This window comes from Nasonia vitripennis, chromosome 1 (genome assembly GCF_009193385.2).
Source record: "Nasonia vitripennis strain AsymCx chromosome 1, Nvit_psr_1.1, whole genome shotgun sequence".
In the NCBI taxonomy this organism is placed as follows: domain Eukaryota; kingdom Metazoa; phylum Arthropoda; class Insecta; order Hymenoptera; family Pteromalidae; genus Nasonia; species Nasonia vitripennis.
Window position 1 is genome coordinate 33,745,512 of NC_045757.1, and position 18,536 is coordinate 33,764,047.

Below are 18,536 nucleotides of genomic sequence, written 5' to 3' on the forward strand. Positions count from 1 at the left end.
TTTTCTCATATACCATCAAAAACAAACGTCGGCAATAAAGGGAAGAGGGAGAAAGACATACGCGCATATACAACTGCCTATACGCATCTTCTCCGCTTCACGCGGCGCTCGCATGGCGCACGTTATATATATATATATACTTATATATATATTCCTCACGTCTCTCTTCCCCTCCGATGCGTCCCTGACTCGCGCCATCGCCGTGGCGTCGTTTCTCTATCTTTCTCTCACTCACTCTCGCAACTTCTACTTGAACGGCGCTTTTCCTGCTCCGACGATCGTGTGTTTGCTCGACTTCGCCCCTCCCACACTAGCGCGTCCTTCGAAACTTTTCTCGGGCCTTTATATATGTCCCCCCTCGATAAGTCAACGACCTACGCTCCGCGCTATACATATTTAATACTCGTAAACAACGGGCATCAGATTATCAGAAGCCGAGCATGACAGACGTAGTGTGGGAGAGGCAATTGTTCGTCTAGAATCGGGAAATAAACAAGCGGACGATTTTGACTTCGCGTCAGCAGCTGCGAAGCATCAGCGTAAAAAGGTTTGTCTTCGCTGTCTGGCGGCTCTGCTGCGCTGCTGGTTGACCAAGCACCAACACACGCCGCGACATAAGTACGCGCAGCGACATCGTGTCCCGTCGAGAGCGAGCATCAGCTTTCTGTGCGTGTGTTTTCGTGTATCTCTCTCTCTCTCTCTCTCTCTCTCTCTCTCTCTCTTTCTCTGCTGCTTCGCAAATCACAGTGGGCTGCTCGTCTCCGAAGTTCGCCTCTTTTCTCTTCACGTCTATATACGGAAAAAGCTCGGGAAAACATTCACATAGTACATAATAACGAGGCAGTCTTCGCTGTGCTGCGCTGTTGATCTCGCGGCAGCCTATTAGTAGGTCCTCCACCTGTCCAACGGCCTATTATATACTGCGTCACTACTGCTCATCTAGGACGTCGTCGTCGTCGTCGTCGCAGCCGCAGAACGAGTCGCCCGCCGCAGCTGGGCCATGGGGGACGCATCGATGAGCGTCACCGCGTCGGGCGCCAGTCAGCGTGTAGTCAAGGAGGGCTGGCTTTTCAAACGCGGTAAGCCATCATTTCTATCTGTAATGCCCTATCTCATCTTTGCTCTCTATTTGTGGTGTTGTATATATACTTAATTTTTGGAGATTGGGTTATGCTCCTGCTGGAAGAGCTGCTCGAGAAGGCTGATGATTACAGTTGACAAATGCTTTTTCTTGATTTCGGAGCAGAAATTTCATGATGTTTACTCGAGTGTGCAGATAAGCACAAGTAATACACATTCGAAAATAGAAAGTAAATAGAGGGGGAATAGAAAGTATTAGCATAAAAGTAAAATGGAATTGTCGCTCCGAAAAATGAAAATTTTTTTTTTGGAGCAGATGATTAGAGTAAAGAAGGTGTCTTGCTCCAAAAAATTATGATTGATTGTTTATTTACTTTTACTCAATTGTGGATCAGTTGACTCTGGATTATGTAAATGTTCATTTTGGTTACATTGCTTACATTTACGCATCCTATGAGAGAAACTGAAACTGAACTTTATGGATGATATTCTTAGATACAATATGTCTGTTTTCATTATTGGTGATTTGTTTACATTTAGCTACCAATTGAGATAAGTATCTTGCTCTGTCATCTTCAATTTGTTTTTAATAATTGAAATTTCTTATGTAATACTGTTGAATTGTATTGTTGACACGGAAATATCCAACATGAACTCATAATTCATACATTTCTTTATAGCACGGGGTAGCATAAATCTGCATCTATGTTACGCCTATCCATGGCATAAATAGTCCATTATTGCACCGTGCTGATCACCCGAGCATAGCTCGGGCGCTATCTGCACCGTGCAAAAATGGACTGTTTATCCACTGCCACGGATAGGCGTGATAGTGGATTTATGCTAGTCAGTGCTATAAAATAGCGTACGATACTCGTGGCATAAATAGTCCAATACGGCACGGCTTTTAGCTCCCTTGCTACGCTCGGGTGCTAATGCTGTGCCGTAATGGACTATTTATGTAACTTGTACCGTAATATACTATTATTGACCATTTCAGGTGAACATATAAAAAACTGGAGGTCGCGATATTTTGTACTGAGAGACGATGGCACTTTGGTTGGCTTCAAGACTAAGCCTGACCAACAAATGGCAGCTGCTGCACAGCCTCTGAATAATTTTACAGTTCGGGGATGTCAAATTATGTCTGTTGACAGACCTAAGCCTTACACATTTGTGATCAGAGGCTTACAGTGGACAACAGTTATTGAAAGAACGTTTCATGTTGAAACGGATAAAGAAAGAGAAGATTGGGTCACAGCCATCAGGTAGTGCATTTTATTTAGATGCAGCACAAACGTGTTAAGCTAATGTTACCCAGTGGTAATGAAATAAATTAATGTTCGCAGATATGTGGCGGATAGACTTGCTAATGAAGAAACCTCTCAACAACATCTTCATTCTCAAATGCAACAATCTTCCTCCTCAGAAGATGTTGATATGGAATCGACAGGAGGTGGAAGATCTGATTCAATTAGTTCTCTTGGACTTGGAACGGGTGATGGCAACATTGATGAACTTTCAGCAAAATTCAGTGTTCAAGGAACATCGAGTAGTAAATCAACAGGGAAAAAGAAAGTTGTAAGTAGTATTAATGGAAGAGAGAAATTGTCATTTGAGAATGCTTATCAATGTTTAAACATTCACTTGCAGACCCTGGAAAACTTTGAATTTTTGAAAGTTTTGGGAAAAGGCACATTTGGTAAAGTTATCCTATGTAGAGAGAAAGCGACTGGACATTTATATGCCATCAAAATTCTCAGAAAAGAAGTTATAATACGAAAAGACGAAGTAGCGCACACATTAACAGAAAACAGAGTTTTAAGAACCACCAATCATCCATTTTTAATAGTAAGGCATAATTTTCAATCTAATGATTCGAATTTTTATTGATACTAATCAACTATCGTTTCTCTTGCAGTCCTTAAAATATAGTTTTCAAACCGCTGATAGACTGTGTTTCGTAATGGAATACGTTAACGGTGGAGAGCTTTTCTTTCATTTAAGCCGATCGCGCGTTTTCGGCGAAGATCGAACTAGGTTTTACGGAGCTGAAATTATTTCGGCGCTTGGTTATTTGCATTCACAGGGAATTATATATCGAGATCTGAAACTCGAAAATCTTTTGCTCGATAAGGACGGCCACATAAAAATAGCTGATTTTGGCCTATGCAAAGAAGATATAACATACGGTATGACCTTGCATAATTTAATTTATAGATGCAAATTGTTTCAACCAATTTCAAAATTCATCAAAGTACTGTGTAATTTATATAGGAAGAACGACAAAAACATTCTGCGGCACGCCAGAATATTTAGCTCCAGAAGTATTGGAGGACAACGATTACGGAAGAGCCGTAGATTGGTGGGGCGTAGGAGTAGTTATGTACGAAATGATTTGTGGAAGACTTCCATTTTATAACAAAGATCACGAAAAGCTCTTTACGCTTATCCTCTTAGAAGCTGTAAGATTTCCTAAGACTCTCAGTAATGAAGCTAAGGATATGTTAGGAGGTAAGTTGTTCTCATGAATCCCTAAGTTTGGCTGACTTAATTGCTGACTAATTCGATACCGTTATATTCACAGGACTGTTAAATAAGGATCCAACTAAGAGACTGGGCGGTGGCCCTAACGATGCCAAGGACATAATGGATCACATGTTCTTCTCGTCGATAGACTGGAATGATCTTTATCAGAAGAAGATACCACCACCTTTCAAGCCTCAGGTGACTTCGGATACAGACACTCGTTACTTTGACAGCGAATTCACGGGTGAGAGTGTCGAGCTTACGCCTCCCGATCAGGGCATCCTGGGCAGTGCCGGCGGCCTCAACTCGATTGTCGAGGAACAAGAACACTTCCCTCAGTTCTCCTACCAAGAAAGTCACTCGGCGGCCACATCCTCAATTTCCATCAATCACTGACACGGTAGTCACTTATCTCCGGCTTGTGCTTTGGTACATGTGATCGGATAAATCGGATAGTTGCCTCGGACTCGGTGGCGACGAACTAGTGGAAATGAAGCGAGCGAAGTGAGAGTGTGACAACTCCGACTTGTATATTTCGACTACGATGGTGTATCCACGGTGTTTACTGACGATCGTCTCGCGTGCTTCCTGGCTAGAAAGTGATCTTGAAGACTGTAGCACTTGTTTTTTTTTCTTCTTTTTGTCAAGGTTAATATAATCTTACGGCAACAATTTGTCAATCTTAAAAAAAAATGTATTCGTACTGTTATCCCTTTTTTTGTAATTTTTTTTTTTATAGGTTTTAGCTGATCTTTTTAATGCATACTACTGTTGTAAATAATTGGCTATTACTGAACCCCTGTCATTAATCTCATCAATTTTGGCTTTACCATAATTGATGAAATGTGAAGCAATTGGAAGCAATTGTAAGTCAAAATTCATCAATCATGGGCAGATATGTGTATTAACCTTGACGAAAATTGCGATAGATATAAGATACTTTCAGAGTGTTATTTTATTGATTATAAATGTGGATCTTCAATGAAATTTTCTAATCAGGAATAATTATCAACTAGTGTCGCCTTTTATAGGTCTGTGATGCTTTGAAGCTCATTAGATATTTTTCATCATTAGATATTTTTAAAAACATATCCTCCGAGTGGCAGGCTAATTATACGATCACCCTGTGCTAATTCTTATAGCAGCAGAGTTGTCCTGAAATTTTTTTAAATCAATGCGCTTGTCAGTTCAAGTAGTTTATTATATATATATATAATTTATTATGCGTAATTTCGTTAGTTATATGTTGAATAATTGTGTCGGTTTTAGTTGATATATATGTTGTTTGATTGAAAGAGATACTGATCAATTAACATTAGTGGTACTATGATTTTTTTTAACAATGTTATGAATTAAATTAAACTTTTATGACCTAGGTACAGTAATTTTTATATCACTGAATGATTGTTTTACGAGAGATCTAAGTATTATTTCAGTGTTAATTGTAATCTATACATACATATACAAATATTTTTTAAAATAAGGTAAAATGCCCAATACTTGGACAAAATGAAAATTTCGATCTATACTTGGACACTCGAATATTTGCTATTGCGATAAAATAAAAACCGTAACCTCAAAAAGTAAACTGGATCAGCATTGTAAACATCATTACTAATAATATACTAATGATTTTGATAACGTTTTAACAAAAGTCAATTCTCAAGGATGATTTGAAAGACTGCGCTCAAGTCCCATAAGAGCAATTTTGTTCAGTATCGTCCAACTTTACCGAAAACGCGATTTCCATAAAGCAGTAGTTGAATACGTTTAATTTAAACGTCCAACTACTGGGGCTAAGACCGCGTCCAAGTACTGGTTCAACCGTGTCAAATGATGTTCAACTATACCGTGTTTTTATGCCAATCTTCAATATTTATTTTTATTGTAAAATCTGATTGTTTGAGGTTAGGTTTTTTTAGATTGAAAGTTAATTATGTCGGCTAAACGTTAGTGTTAAAATCATTTTGATACTTCGCAATTTATCCGTGCGAAATAAATGAGCTTCTAAAATTTCCTCAAAATCTGTCCATGTACTGGGCCTTTTACCTTATTTGATTTTTTGAAATTTTAAGACCTCTATTTTTTCTTAATTGTAAGATATAAGTAGTCCATTTGAAAATCATCTTTTCTCTCTAATCAACGAAGGCATGATTTGTGTTTCATTCTACAACTGCTTGCGCAAAGGGCCATGGCTGCAATCAAGTAATTTGTACATTAAAAAAACTTGCGTGAAATCGCCTTTTACAAATGACATTTATAAGTAAATATTATTATTATTATTATTATTCAAATCTGACTTATTTATTGTAAACTATCCCAATTAAAAAAATGTTTTTTTATCTATACAAATGGATACAAGTTTTCTAAATATTAGTATAATAAGAACTAATAAAGGTAAGTCGAGATTATTGCATAAAAATAAAAAGACGTGTTCTTAAAACAGTAATCACAGTTCTTAATCTTAATATAAAATTTACAATACATTTGATTTGTTCATTCTTATTTGAAGATCATCATCGTTTATAAAAACAATAAAACTGTAGTAACAGTTTACATTACATATCAGGTACAACGTAATTCGGCAAAAAATTATCTTTAATTAACCAAACCCTATCAATAACTTCACCCTCTTTATCATCTGAAACTTGTTCCAAGTACAAATGCGTCTTATTGTGTGCTGTCATTCTCGTAAATCCGTAATCGGAGCTACGGAACGATGACCACGGTGGCCTTTGTGGAACGAATTTCTCTCTTCCCTCTTTACAGCCTGCAGAACCAGTGATTATATGTACTGGTGCTTTGTAATTTGTGTATGGCGCAGAGTAGCTTCCATTGTAAACTTTAAAATCGTATATAGGCCATAAACGCTCATAGCTGTGTTCATGTGCCCAAAGTTCTAGATCTACTTTGTGCTTAAAGAATAAATCTTCTAAACCAAACCAATTGAGGAATGGCAGTCCAACTCTTACTAATGACTGGTGGTTTGTGCAATCGTCGGAATTTAAGTTACTACAGTACATAGGTCTGTGGCCATATGTAACAACCCATGGTCTTTTAGCCCTAAAACATAACCGAAAATCGTCAAGTTTCGTTTTGGTAATTTACAATATATAAAATGGCATATTTAGCTTTATTTTACCTGTTTTCAGGTCTGTTAGCTTCTGTGAGATCTCTATCAAGCCATTCGAATTGCTTGACAAGTTGCTTTATTCCATAATTCATGAAATAATATGCTTCAGTTTCAATAGCTACAAAATGTACAGGTCCCATATTGAAACTGTACCATAATCCCTCTGAATCTCCTGGCATTGTAAACCGTGCTCTAATGACATGTTAATATTACAGATAAGATAAGTTAAGACAAAATAAGTATTAAGGAATCAATCAAGAAATATTTTATTCTGTTTACCTATAGTTGCTGAAATTATATTTTTCCTCATGATTACCAGGCACCGTCATATATGGCAAATATGCAGCCACTGATTGAATTTGTTTCATAAATTCATCACCGACTCTAGCTTCATGAGTATTCATATCATAGGCAAAATCTCCTACATGAATGGCAGCATCATATAAACCCCTTTGTGTCTCTTCTTGGAGCCTTGATAAACTCTGAGCATTTTCATTTCCCATATCACCGAATATCACAACTCTGGGAGACCAATTTTCAGAATCATCTGGTGCAGTATTGAAGTAGAAAACATCTGACCATCCAAGTCCACTACCGCAGTGATAAACTGAATAAATAGATGAGTCAGAACATTAGAACAAGATTTTCTATGGTTAAATTTTCAATTTCAATCTTACCATATTTGCTGTTGGGTGTGAGATTTTTCAACCAAACTCTATGAATATACTGTCGGTGCTTCTTAGGTCCGCCATCAACGAAAAGTGTTGAATTGCCATAAGCAGTCAAAGCATAGCCATTTATGCCATATTCAACAATAGATTCTTGAGTATCTTGTCTTGTGCTCCAAGTTACGACAATGTCATGAATGTCCTCTATAAAAATAAATTTCAGCAATAAATAAAATTTGTGCTAAGAATTTTTGTGAAAAAAAAATTTCACAGCATTGAGCAAGATCGAAAACGTTTATCTTAGTGCACATAAATTTGAAATCAGTACTATTTTCGAACAAACTATTATTTACCCGATTGCATCTAAATAAAACGAAAAATATACCTCCGTAAGCAATATGTACAGCTTCTGGTTGATATTTGACTAATCCGACGACGGAATTCAATAATCCCAGCAGCGCCAAAACAGCGATAAGGCGCATTGTATTCTCTGAAACAAAAAAAAATGCATCGTAACGTTTGTATCACCAACAACTAGTGTTTTTCAATGTCACAGCTAAAAATGCGAAGGATGTTTTTTGGCAAAATGTAACCTTAACCCAGTAACGCGTTGTTCGCATATATATATGTATAAGTATATCTATATGAATATGTACACAAAACTTACGTCGCATGATGCTGGTGAGAGACCTTTGTTGTCGCATGGATGCGTCGACGCCGTCAGTCGTTGCTAGAATGAAAAATAATCAAACGTGACGACAACAAGGAGCCTATCATTCCAAAAACAACTTTCCCACTACTTTACAGCTGCATTTCCGCGAGGGAAAAGTGGGGAAACGTAGGTATAGTATTACAAACACACGCGCGCGTGTAATATATGCGACTGTTCACTGTCTTGACTGTTGAGTGTTGACTTTGACAGCTAATTTCTTGAAGTTGGTCGTTTTAGGCATGCGCTGTCGGCAACTTCACGGGCGTATCTTGCATCCTTGTTTTGTTGGCGGTGGCCGGTGGGGGTGTCGTATTCACAATTCACCCTTTACGGCAAACCCGGCCGCTTGCGATTTCGTATACATTTACGTTTACTTATCATTGTTAAATGTGAAATAACGACAAATATAAGTTGTGTAACTATCACAGTAAGTATGCTTGTTTGGATCGATAACTTTTTTTTTTTTAATTTATCGTAGAAATTGAAGTTTTAATAATGTTTTTTGATAAAAATCTAAACTTTAGCTTCTGTCAAATACTTAGTATATTGTTGATTGAGTTTGATTAGAATAGTGATTGATAAAAACATTATAAATGGTTATTATTATATTCGAAGAAATAGTGTTTCATATTTATTGAAGTCACTATGCTGTTAATATATTATACTTACAGAAATATGAAGTGTACATAAGATTTTCATTTGCAGATGCCATCTTATGAAGTATCATCCAGCTGGGCCGATGAAGTGGAGGATGAGGGAAATATTACTCTTCCTCCTCCATCTATAATTTATGAAAATGACTTCAAAATTATGACAGAGTACAAACTGAACGAGGATAACAAGAAAGTCAAGGTTGTTCGTACATACAGAGTGGAGAAGCGTACAGTTTCTAAGTCAATTGCGGTCAGAAAGAATTGGGCCAAATTTGGAGATTCAACAAATGATGGTCCAGGACCAAATCCAGCTACAACAGTTATTGCTGAAGATGTATTTATGCAGTTCCTCTCAGGCAAGGAAGAAGACAACAAGGTTGAAGAGGATGCGCTGGATAAATTGAAGAGCTTGGTTGAAAAGGGAGCTGTCAAGTGCCGTAATTGTAGTGGCGAGCACTGGACCTCAAAGTGTCCATTCAAAGATACAGTACTTGGAGGCAGTAAGTAATTATTTGTTAATTACATTTTTACAATAAATAATTGATATAATACTTGTATGATTTATTATGGCTATTATTTCATGTTAAATTTTTTAGCAAGCAAAGTGCCAGAAGACAAAAAGCTTCCCAACGCATCAGCAGCACCTGGTTTACCAGAAATAGGTAAACCTCAAGGTTCAAAGTATGTTCCCCCAAGTATGCGTGACGGCGGTAACAAACGCGGAGATTCTATGCAAATGCAGCGTAGAGACGATTTTGCAGCTATTAGGATATCTAATTTGTCAGAAAGTACAACCGATGCCGATTTAGAAGAACTTGTCAAGCCATTTGGAGCAATTCAAAAGCTCTACTTGGCAAAAGAAAAGAACACAAATTCTTGCAAAGGGTTTGCTTATGTGCATTATAAAATGCGATCTGAAGCTGCTAAGGCTATTGAAAGATTACATGGTCACGGATACGATCACTTGATTTTGAATGTAGACTGGTCCAAGCCTCCAGCTCAAAGCAATGAATCTAAAGTATAATGTATGATTTCAGAAAAAATACGAGATTTTTTCTTCTAAAAAGTCTTTATTATTAAATATTTGTTCACTTTTTGTTTCTAAATATTTAACTAGATTACATTAATTTTTTCTTTCCATTCCTATAATATAAATTCAAATAGAATCTTATACCAGTGCCATCTATATTCAAAATAAGTGTCTTTGGTCAGTACTTATTGGTTGAAAATACGACAATAAGTTTACAGCTTGGAGCTATCAATGCTATCATAATCCTTTTAAAAGGATGAATGCATTTCTTTAGCCTGTAATCTTACTTAGAATGTACCAGTCGGACAATGTAACCAGCTTGCTGATAATGTTAGTGCCAGAAATAGATTCTCTATAGTTTTAATAGAAATCAAATTGACGTATAAACAATAAGCGCTTCTTTACATAAAATGGAAACAAAAGTTGGAAAATTTAAAAATATGGGATGAAAAAATCATGAAATGCAGTAATTGTTATATTGTAGATGATCACTGGACCTCAAAATGTCCACTGAAAAAGCAAACTACAGTACCTAAAAACAGTAAGTATTAATTTTTTAATTCGATTTTGAATAAGTAAAAAAGTATTTATAAGTATATTAACTTTACCAGTAGGACCTACAATACCAGGATTGGCTGGCGATCAGAGCACTAAATGTGTTCCTAAAGTGAAAAGTAATCAGGAAACGTCTATTAAAATATCTAATTGCCAAAATTTGCAAATACTGAATATTTGCAAGAACTTGCCAAACCATTTGGCAAAATTAAAAAAATTTTTATAGCAAAATATAGAGATACAAATGATTGCAGAGGATATGCTTTCGTTCATTTTAAAACACGATCTCAAGCAGCTGAAGCTATTAAAGTATTAAATGGGCACAAGTGTGGTAACTTAATTTTGAGTGTGGACTGGTCTGATCCTCCAGCTCAAAGCATGAATAAATAATGAATAATATAGGTAGATTTTAAAATGATGTATGCACTGTTTTTTTAAACATATTTTTATTATTTAATATTTTCACTTTCTATTAAATCCATTTAAATAGAAAAATATTTTGTATCATTCTTTTTATTTTGTGCCCAATAATTTATATTTGAAATACCTGAAATCATCCATTGTAAACCTATACCTATATAAGTATGTACACATATATATACTTATTTAAAAGTTATAATCTACGGACTTAACAGTATAAAATATTTTATAAAAATATGTATAACATATTTATGTTGTATAATTGTATAAATGGTAAAAAATTTCTTACAAAATTCAACAATGCGGTATCTTTTATGGTGGCAGCATTCTTTTGATATCATACATAATAGTATTATGTAGTAACTTACAAAATTTATACACTTTAATATGTGTATGCAAACAAATTAAACTTAGAATATATATGTACTAAATATTTATTATAAATATTTACAAATCGACAAATGACTCTTCTGGTAAATATTTTCCAAGATGAATCTTGTCTGTTTTCATTCCATCTTCAAAATAAAGCTCATGCACTGATCTTTAAAATTAAAAAAATTCGTTTCAGATTCAGATTTTTTTTTTAAATGTATTGAGTTTGACAATGATCTATTTTATTAAGAAATACTTACAGTTGAGAACACAATTTATCAAGATGACATGGAAGTAAGAATCTTGCATGAGGTGAAAGATCTGCAAATGGATCTATAGTTCTATCTGCATTTCTAAAAGTTTCTAGCCTGTAATAAATAATATAATAATAAGCCTGTAATAAATCAAATATAATAATTATTATTTATGCAAGCAAAAGTAAGTATCTTACCTAACAACAAAATGCCTCTGATATTCTTGATCAATATCTTGATTGTTGCGCTTAGCAAAATCAACAATTGCTGGAAATACACTGTCTCGAAAATCGCTTATTTCTTGGATTTGCCAATTATGTTTTAATTGTTTGAACTTATCGTAACCATTTTTATGCTGGGCAGCAAACAATGTCCGAGCTTTTAAAGTGTCAATCCATATAACGCGACAATCTTTTCTGATCATCTTAACAACCCACTCATAGCCTCCTACACGAGCTACATCGTTCCACAAATCTGGAGCCCACCAATCGTAAACCTAAGAAAAATTAAATGATGAATTTTATTTCGATCTATTTAAATTAATGATGAAAGCGTTTTACTTACATCACAATCTGTGTTCTGCTTTAAGCATTTCCTTAATTCCGCCATAAAAGCCATAAATTCGTCCGATTCTCTTGTGTATAAAATAACAATTCCTGATTCTTTAACAAGTTTTTCTTTTTGTGATATTGAAGTACCCAGTTCTAAAACCGCGCTTCCATCATCTTCAAAGTCTTTTTTTATTTTTGTGTTTGAGGAATTCTTTTTACGCTGAATGTGTATTCGATAAGCAATAAAAATAGTACTTAATACTGCAAGTACAATCAATAGTATTGCTACAAATAAAATGAGGTAAAGAATCCTTGGTAATTTTGATATATTTACATTTTCATTGTTTATTTCCTCAGTAGTTATTGTACTTGATTCAATCTTTCCACAATCTATAAAATTTTATAAAATATAAATAAATATATAAATCTATGCCACAAATTTATACAAAAAATGTTTACATTGTGACCAAGTACAGGGGTGGACTGTCCTATCTATAAGTGGAGGTTTCCAAGAGGTATGTATATGGCATCGATCATCTATTAGATGAACAACAAAGCAATATCCTACATCTTTGCGGGAATTTTGTATAACAAAATTACACTCTATACTTTTGCCAACATCACCATTAGGTAAAGATGTCTAAAAATAAAAGATATTAATAGCAAACTTAAATAATTAAACATTTAATCCAGTTGTGAATTATTTATTACAACATACCGTGGTTAGACTGCAATTATTACTGGCTAAATCGGAGCTATTTTTCTTGAAAATAAACAGGAAAATATTATTATTTTGTTTATATTTTAATTTATAACAAGTAATTAGCAATAATCTATTACCATATTAATTGAGACTAAAAAGTCTATTACTGGATTGGGAATAAGTCTACAAAAATCGTCCTCGTTATTCTTTCTGAGAGACAAAGATTTAGTAACTACCTCAAGCCGTAAGGCTAAGGGTCCTGCTAGTAAAGAAATATCGGCGGCAAGAGTTACCATGTCAACACTGAAATCATCCAATAACCCAATATTTATTTTGTTGTGTACAATTTACAAGAAATGTTTCTTTATGGCTCTACCTGCACTGAAATAGGTGGAGAGTAACACTTTTCTGCTCTATGGTAGAAAAATGAGCCTTTTAAAAGTAAGCTTATAGGCGGAATAGTACAAAAATGTATTAATAGTCTGCCTAAGCCTTATCCTCTTTGCCCAAAAGCAGAAAATTGTGTTATACTTTCCACTCGCATTTGTATGCATGAAATAGCAAAAATTTCAGTGCGAATTGGACAAAAAATATGGTATGTCTCATGGGCACAAAAGGTGATCCAAACAAGTATGATTGCTTCTTTCACATTTGTTTGTAGTCGTCATCTTTCTACCCTTGGTACATACTAATGCTTTTTCATATTACCTTGAATCATCCCCTTTTAAACTGTCTTTATAAGTACATCGTAGTTTTGGTTCTGTTACATCCACTTTTTTATACTCTGTTATTACATAATCATTGCTCACAAAAATGTATTTACTTTTAATTTCAAAAGCAAGACTGTAACATCCCGTATAAATGTATTCATACCATATAGTCAATAAGTTGTCCTAAAAATAATTTCCATTAATTAACGAGAAAGTGACATATATGAAGGATTAAACTGAATATTTACTTTGCAATCTGATGCTGATTGAACAGTCTCCAGTTCTCTTTCGTCACTTTCTTTGTCATAGTTAGGGCAAACATTTTTCACTGAGCTATGGATTTCTACATGATGATTTTCCGCAAATTGATACTTCATGCAATCCTCCACGTTATTAATATAAGGATTCACAAAAAGGACTACTTTATACCTGCACTTTACACTAGGAGACTTGAAAGATACAGCAATGACACCTAGCCAAAAATAAATCATGAAATCAGAAGTTTAAGTTCTACGTACTTGATGAATTTGATATGAAATTACCTTGACTAGTAGAATTGTTATCATCATCCATAACAGTAAGCGTAACAATTTTTGGTATATCCTCTACAGTACAATGTTTTATCAGGTCAATAGAAGTTGTATTTTGCTTTGCAGTTGATAAGGTACACGTGTAATCTAAATTGTACTGTAAAAATTTGAAATTATTACTCACTAATTCAATTTAATAAATTTAATCAAAATCAACTTACATGGCAAATTTCAGGAAGATCAGGAGAAGAAGAAGAAACGGATGTGCAGTAGCACATGATTGCTAAAACTACGTAGGATATAAACATCTTTCTCCTATTGTCAAATTAACAAAAAAAATGACCACAACATAACTATTTTTGGATCAAAGTTTTGTTCATGCATTTCTCTTTTTCTTCGTTATCATTAATAATTCCTCGAATGCAAAGTAGAATAATTCTCAGTAGGCCTTGTAATGGCGAGAAGTGTGGCTTCGCAGGTGAACATATTTGAATCAGTAAACTTGTGACTGATGGCAAAAATACTGGCCGTAGACTGAAACAAGGATAAAATTCATGGAGGGTTAAATAGTCTGTAAGGTGGAAAACTCTGTATTGCTGTGGTTATTCAAGATGAGTACAATATTTAACGAGGTATACATTGACCAAGATGTTCTCACTTCATTTTTGTTTTTAATCATGGAAACAGTTTTGAATGCACTAAATTTAAAAAAAAATGACGAAAGCACACTATCATAGTTTTGCTGAACAAACAAGATTACTTTGCCGAAAAGAAAACAAACACTGCATATGACGTTTTGCTTCAATGCGTAAACATAAATATAGTACGTTCATAAGTGCGCATATATACAGGCTAAGTTAAGGTATTACTCCTAAGTCGTACGGGCTCTACTCTATGTATATATACATATATAAGTATATATGTCAGCGACTCAATACAAATACACAAACCAAATTCGTGTTCGTATATGTATGAGATGAGTTGAGCGTGTATGCATGTATACTGGACTCTGCATATGGAAGCCCAATGAAAGGGACGTCGTAGATCGTAGAAAGCGATGAAACCACGTGTGTAAAACTGGTCGCATTTATCCCAGTTTTAAAAATTTACAATTACCCGATGTAAAATCTCGTTATTTCCCTCACATGCGAGCCTACTGAGTGAAAAGTTCTCTCGCGAGATTCTCCTCGGTAACTATATTGGCAAATACATTTTGCACTATCAAGAACCGCGACGTATAAACTTATAAACACAATAAAGCACGGGGGTGCGCATGCGCGCCATTCTTTTTGTTTAAACTGCGCGTCGAACGCCACACGCGTTCTGAGAATTTCATTGTAGCAGCATTATATATGTTCAACGTGTCTTAAATTTATCGCGATTGTTTTCTTCTTTTCAAAAATTTCCGACGACTTTGCCCCTTTCCCTACTCGAGTAAGCGATATCCAGACGGGCTATAAAATTCGTAAAGGAAAAAAAAGTTGAAGCTTGATTTCAAGAAAATTGAATTCCCACGAAGGAAAATTTCGCGGCACAAGACACAGCGGAACGCGAGCACGGCGTGTATAATACGAGAGAAACGCGGAACCCGGCGTCGCGGCGGCGGCGGCGGCGGCGGAGGGGATGCGCCGAGCCGACAATCCGCCATTCGCGCACTTTTTACTAAACCGCCGGCGAGTTCACACGGCAAGTCTCATTAGGAAAAAGTCCGCTAAACACAAGGTAAGAGCTCTCGTCATTATCGCCCTCTCTATACTCTCGAGCTAAAGAATCGTCGCATCTCCGCGCTAATTAATAAACCCTCGCGAAAGCGGAGTTATCGATATTCAGCCTCCGGTGCAACGGCACATCGGCTTAACAAGCGCAACACGCGGTCGCTCGATATACACAGTCGTAATGCTTCGGAGCGCAGTGAGTGAGAAAGAGACGGACGGACCTGGTGTACACGAGGCAGAGCCAGTCTAGTATGTACAAAATCTTCCGGCGTGCCTGCGCGTTTTCAAGGCTATCACAATGGCGGCTTCTCCGCGCTTAGATTAGTGCGGGAGTCCTCCCTCTCTCTCTCTCTCTCTCTCCGCCCGATATACGCGGACTCGTGCAGCGCGTCTTGGGAACTTTCCGTTGCTGGCCGCGATTGCGGAATCCGCGCGCGTTGTGTGTTTTTTTGTTGCCCGTCGCCGGCATACACATACACACACACACACACGCCCTTTTCCTACTCGCGCATCGATCCGCGGCGGCTTTTCGATTTTTCGCCTCTCGTTATTAGTCGTCCCGTGCTGCTCTCGACTCCGGAATAGGTGTACGCACTTATTCCTATAAATGTGTATATATAGGTGAGTACGCGGCGTAAGCGGCCCATGAGCAGCAGCTCCCGCCTAATTTCATCCTCGGCTATATGGCCCTGGAAAAGGATAGACGACGCCGGAGCCGAGAGCGGTTAAACTTAGCGAAAAGCCACTCTGGAAATTAGCTATCTTCAAAGGCGGATTTCTCACGCAGCTACTCAGCCGCGAGCGTAGTTGTAATTTATTGGCCGGCAATATCTCCGTCTCTCTCTCTCTCTCTCGCATTCTGGAACGTTCACGTGTCGTCGTCTCTCCTCGTTGCGCTCTCTCTCTCTCTCTGTCGGATTTGTGCGTGTCCGCGTGACGTCGCCTCGTATACATATACATTTTCCGCTTTTGACTTTTCATATTATAGCGAACAGCCCCTCTTCGCACCAGAGGCTCGAGTATTTTTAGCATCGGTTCCGTGCAGGTGGCCGCCGCTGATTAATTCGCGATTGGCCGCCGGAACTTTTTCGCCTCGACGCGAGGCTGCATCTTTCCACGCTCCATGTGATCTCGGCTGTGTATTTATGAGTATACACACAAACACACACACTTCGCATGTACGCTGGAGCGCGAAAAGCTAATCGAGCGCAAGGGCTTTTCATCTTATTCTAGGATGTGCCTTTATAGATACTTGCGGCGTGTTAGACAGCCACTTAGCGATCGATGGATTTTAATGGTTTTTTTTTTTTTTGCAGTATAAAAGACGGAGTTAGTTAGCGCTACAGAGCGGGCGAGCGTAATTTTCCGCGAGGAGCAGTCCATTGTATTGGTCGAACTCGAAGAAGCGTTGTTTTTTTCTTTCTTACCTTGTATAGCTATGTAGAGGCAGATGCAGAGACTTTTTTGCGCGTTTACTTACCTGTGTAACAGTCTCGTGAGTCAGTGCCTGATGCCGGAGAGGGAAAAGATAGAATTTGTTGCTCGTCATTTGACCTTGCGTCAGACGCTCGAAAATAACAGTCAGATGACATACATCTATGCGCGCACATAAGGGATTTTGCAATCTACACTAATCGGAGTGAACTTTTTGCTCGGCACGCCGATCGGGTCAAAGCTGAATTGCGATTTCATTACGTAGGATTTTAATCAATTTTATCGCGATTGCAAATATAGCCTCTTCGGGCTTCCTAGATACGCAGCGTGCCTCCTGTGTGTATGTGCTGGTTGACGACAATGGGAGTTATTTATATTTGTCGCGGGAGATCTTAATGAATTTTTTCGCGATAAAGCGTTCGTTACGTTCCCAGGCCGCTCGTGCACGCGCTCGATGAATTGCATAATATTAGTGTACGGCATTGATTTCGCTCTAATAACGCATCGATTTTTCCGATTGTTCGCAGGTAAAGATACCTAGTCTTCAACAATGGGTCTGCCACGAGTATTCTTCGACATGACCGCCGACGGCGCGCCAGTGGGCCGTATCGTCATCGAGCTGCGCTCGGACATCGTCCCCAAGACGGCTGAAAACTTCCGTGCCCTCTGCACCGGAGAGAAGGGCTTCGGCTACAAGGGCAGCAGCTTCCACCGTGTCATCCCCAACTTCATGTGCCAAGGTGGTGACTTCACCAACCACAACGGTACCGGTGGCAAGTCCATCTACGGTGGCAAGTTCGACGACGAGAACTTCCAGCTGAAGCACACCGGACCCGGTATCATGTCCATGGCCAACGCCGGACCCAACACCAACGGCTCCCAGTTCTTCATCACTACCATCAAGACCTCCTGGCTCGACGGCAAGCACGTCGTCTTCGGAGCCGTCGTTGATGGTGAGTTTCAATTTCTTCCATTTTACTATTCAATCTTGGACTTCGCCGACGAGTATGCAAAATATCATTACTTATGACTGTTTCATTTGCCAGGTATGGACGTCGTCAAAAAGCTGGAAAGCTACGGCTCCCAGAGCGGCAAGACTACCAAGAAGATCATCGTCGCAGACTGTGGTCAACTAAGCTAAGCAATCTACCATCTTCCGCTTATCTTCATAGAGAATTTTTGCGCTACAATCAACCAAGGAACGTGCGAATTTCAAGAAGAACGAGAAATGAGCATTTGAAGATTCAATGTTTTCATTCCTTCGACTAAACACTGTATACAAATACTATTCTGAAGCATTTAAAATTTATCGAAAGGTTCAAATGTTTTTTTCTTTCTTTTTTTTTACATTTCACATCTTCCAAGTATAAGAATTGTGTCAAGAACTACTGTGTAGTTTCAGCCAATAAATGGATATGTGTGAGAATTACATTTTTTTTTTAGACGTTTTTTGATCGCCATTTCCTTGCTTATTTCAAATATGCAAT

At 37.4% G+C, this 18,536-nt stretch overlaps 5 protein-coding genes across 11 annotated transcripts; 3 read left to right on the forward strand and 2 right to left on the reverse strand.

The window, feature by feature from the left end:
• Positions 1 to 225: 225 nt before the first annotated feature.
• Positions 226 to 5,897, forward strand: LOC100122383 (RAC-alpha serine/threonine-protein kinase). 2 transcript variants are annotated; one of them, XM_003423881.5, is made up of 8 exons: positions 226 to 666; positions 944 to 1,079; positions 2,081 to 2,348; positions 2,430 to 2,661; positions 2,734 to 2,931; positions 3,002 to 3,272; positions 3,358 to 3,594; positions 3,668 to 5,897. In XM_003423881.5, the coding sequence occupies exons 2-8, from the start codon at positions 1,001 to 1,003 to the stop codon at positions 4,003 to 4,005; spliced, it is 1,623 nt and encodes a 540-aa protein (XP_003423929.1). In that variant the 5' UTR covers positions 226 to 666; positions 944 to 1,000; the 3' UTR covers positions 4,006 to 5,897. The 2 variants fall into 2 exon arrangements, with proteins under 2 accessions (XP_003423929.1, XP_003423930.1); XM_003423882.5 differs by having other exon boundaries at positions 364 to 547.
• LOC100122398 (acid phosphatase type 7) lies at positions 5,533 to 8,343 on the reverse strand. Its single transcript, XM_001605954.6, has 6 exons — positions 8,078 to 8,343; positions 7,796 to 7,900; positions 7,420 to 7,614; positions 7,022 to 7,349; positions 6,752 to 6,934; positions 5,533 to 6,672 (listed from the first exon to the last, which is right to left on the reverse strand). Exons 1-6 carry the CDS (start codon positions 8,112 to 8,114, stop codon positions 6,168 to 6,170), a joined length of 1,353 nt encoding a protein of 450 aa, XP_001606004.2. The 5' UTR covers positions 8,115 to 8,343; the 3' UTR covers positions 5,533 to 6,167.
• On the forward strand, positions 8,320 to 11,522 carry LOC100122413 (eukaryotic translation initiation factor 3 subunit G). The gene is made up of 4 exons (XM_001605970.6): positions 8,320 to 8,549; positions 8,828 to 9,275; positions 9,372 to 10,346; positions 10,417 to 11,522. Exons 2-3 carry the CDS (start codon positions 8,828 to 8,830, stop codon positions 9,797 to 9,799), a joined length of 876 nt encoding a protein of 291 aa, XP_001606020.2. The 5' UTR covers positions 8,320 to 8,549; the 3' UTR covers positions 9,800 to 10,346; positions 10,417 to 11,522.
• Positions 10,856 to 15,220, reverse strand: LOC100122440. 4 transcript variants are annotated; one of them, XM_008217091.4, is made up of 12 exons: positions 15,017 to 15,220; positions 14,122 to 14,434; positions 13,913 to 14,057; positions 13,619 to 13,842; positions 13,369 to 13,553; positions 12,798 to 12,963; positions 12,676 to 12,720; positions 12,417 to 12,597; positions 11,971 to 12,347; positions 11,604 to 11,902; positions 11,413 to 11,520; positions 10,856 to 11,321 (listed from the first exon to the last, which is right to left on the reverse strand). In XM_008217091.4, the coding sequence occupies exons 2-12, from the start codon at positions 14,206 to 14,208 to the stop codon at positions 11,228 to 11,230; spliced, it is 1,911 nt and encodes a 636-aa protein (XP_008215313.1). In that variant the 5' UTR covers positions 14,209 to 14,434; positions 15,017 to 15,220; the 3' UTR covers positions 10,856 to 11,227. The 4 variants fall into 4 exon arrangements, with proteins under 4 accessions (XP_008215313.1, XP_008215315.1, XP_008215314.1 ...); XM_008217093.4 differs by having other exon boundaries at positions 14,851 to 15,158; XM_008217092.4 differs by having other exon boundaries at positions 14,520 to 15,157.
• A 24-nt stretch (positions 15,221 to 15,244) lies between these two features.
• LOC100114083 (peptidyl-prolyl cis-trans isomerase) lies at positions 15,245 to 18,480 on the forward strand. 3 transcript variants are annotated; one of them, XM_001606988.6, is made up of 3 exons: positions 15,245 to 15,622; positions 17,577 to 18,002; positions 18,096 to 18,480. In XM_001606988.6, exons 2-3 carry the CDS (start codon positions 17,600 to 17,602, stop codon positions 18,188 to 18,190), a joined length of 498 nt encoding a protein of 165 aa, XP_001607038.1. In that variant the 5' UTR covers positions 15,245 to 15,622; positions 17,577 to 17,599; the 3' UTR covers positions 18,191 to 18,480. The 3 variants fall into 3 exon arrangements, with proteins under 3 accessions (XP_001607038.1, XP_032451901.1, XP_032451900.1); XM_032596010.1 differs by having other exon boundaries at positions 15,620 to 15,864; XM_032596009.1 differs by lacking the exon at positions 15,245 to 15,622 and adding an exon at positions 16,919 to 17,310.
• The last annotated feature ends 56 nt before the right edge of the window (positions 18,481 to 18,536 follow it).

What these genes read in the sequence shown, in the direction of transcription:
- LOC100122440 (XM_008217091.4), bottom strand. Translation starts at nt 14,208, where the DNA reads ATGTTTATATCCTACGTAGTTTTAGCAATCATGTGCTACTGCACATCC. An exon ending in TTAAAAGGGGATGATTCAAG is followed by an intron (nt 12,964 to 13,368) that starts GTAATATGAAAA and finishes GGATGATTTCAG; the next exon opens with TGTTGACATGGTAACTCTTG. An exon ending in ATAATTGCAGTCTAACCACG is followed by an intron (nt 12,598 to 12,675) that starts GTATGTTGTAAT and finishes TTTTATTTTTAG; the next exon opens with ACATCTTTACCTAATGGTGA.
- LOC100122398 (XM_001605954.6), bottom strand. Translation starts at nt 8,114, where the DNA reads ATGCGACAACAAAGGTCTCTCACCAGCATCATGCGAC. An exon ending in TCTCACCAGCATCATGCGAC is followed by an intron (nt 7,901 to 8,077) that starts GTAAGTTTTGTG and finishes TTTTTGTTTCAG; the next exon opens with AGAATACAATGCGCCTTATC. An exon ending in CACACCCAACAGCAAATATG is followed by an intron (nt 7,350 to 7,419) that starts GTAAGATTGAAA and finishes CTATTTATTCAG; the next exon opens with TTTATCACTGCGGTAGTGGA.
- LOC100114083 (XM_001606988.6), top strand. Translation starts at nt 17,600, where the DNA reads ATGGGTCTGCCACGAGTATTCTTCGACATGACCGCCGACGGCGCGCCA. An exon ending in CTTCGGAGCCGTCGTTGATG is followed by an intron (nt 18,003 to 18,095) that starts GTGAGTTTCAAT and finishes TTCATTTGCCAG; the next exon opens with GTATGGACGTCGTCAAAAAG.
- LOC100122413 (XM_001605970.6), top strand. Translation starts at nt 8,828, where the DNA reads ATGCCATCTTATGAAGTATCATCCAGCTGGGCCGATGAAGTGGAGGAT. An exon ending in AGATACAGTACTTGGAGGCA is followed by an intron (nt 9,276 to 9,371) that starts GTAAGTAATTAT and finishes TAAATTTTTTAG; the next exon opens with CAAGCAAAGTGCCAGAAGAC.
- LOC100122383 (XM_003423881.5), top strand. Translation starts at nt 1,001, where the DNA reads ATGGGGGACGCATCGATGAGCGTCACCGCGTCGGGCGCCAGTCAGCGT. An exon ending in CAAAGAAGATATAACATACG is followed by an intron (nt 3,273 to 3,357) that starts GTATGACCTTGC and finishes TAATTTATATAG; the next exon opens with GAAGAACGACAAAAACATTC. An exon ending in AGCTAAGGATATGTTAGGAG is followed by an intron (nt 3,595 to 3,667) that starts GTAAGTTGTTCT and finishes TTATATTCACAG; the next exon opens with GACTGTTAAATAAGGATCCA.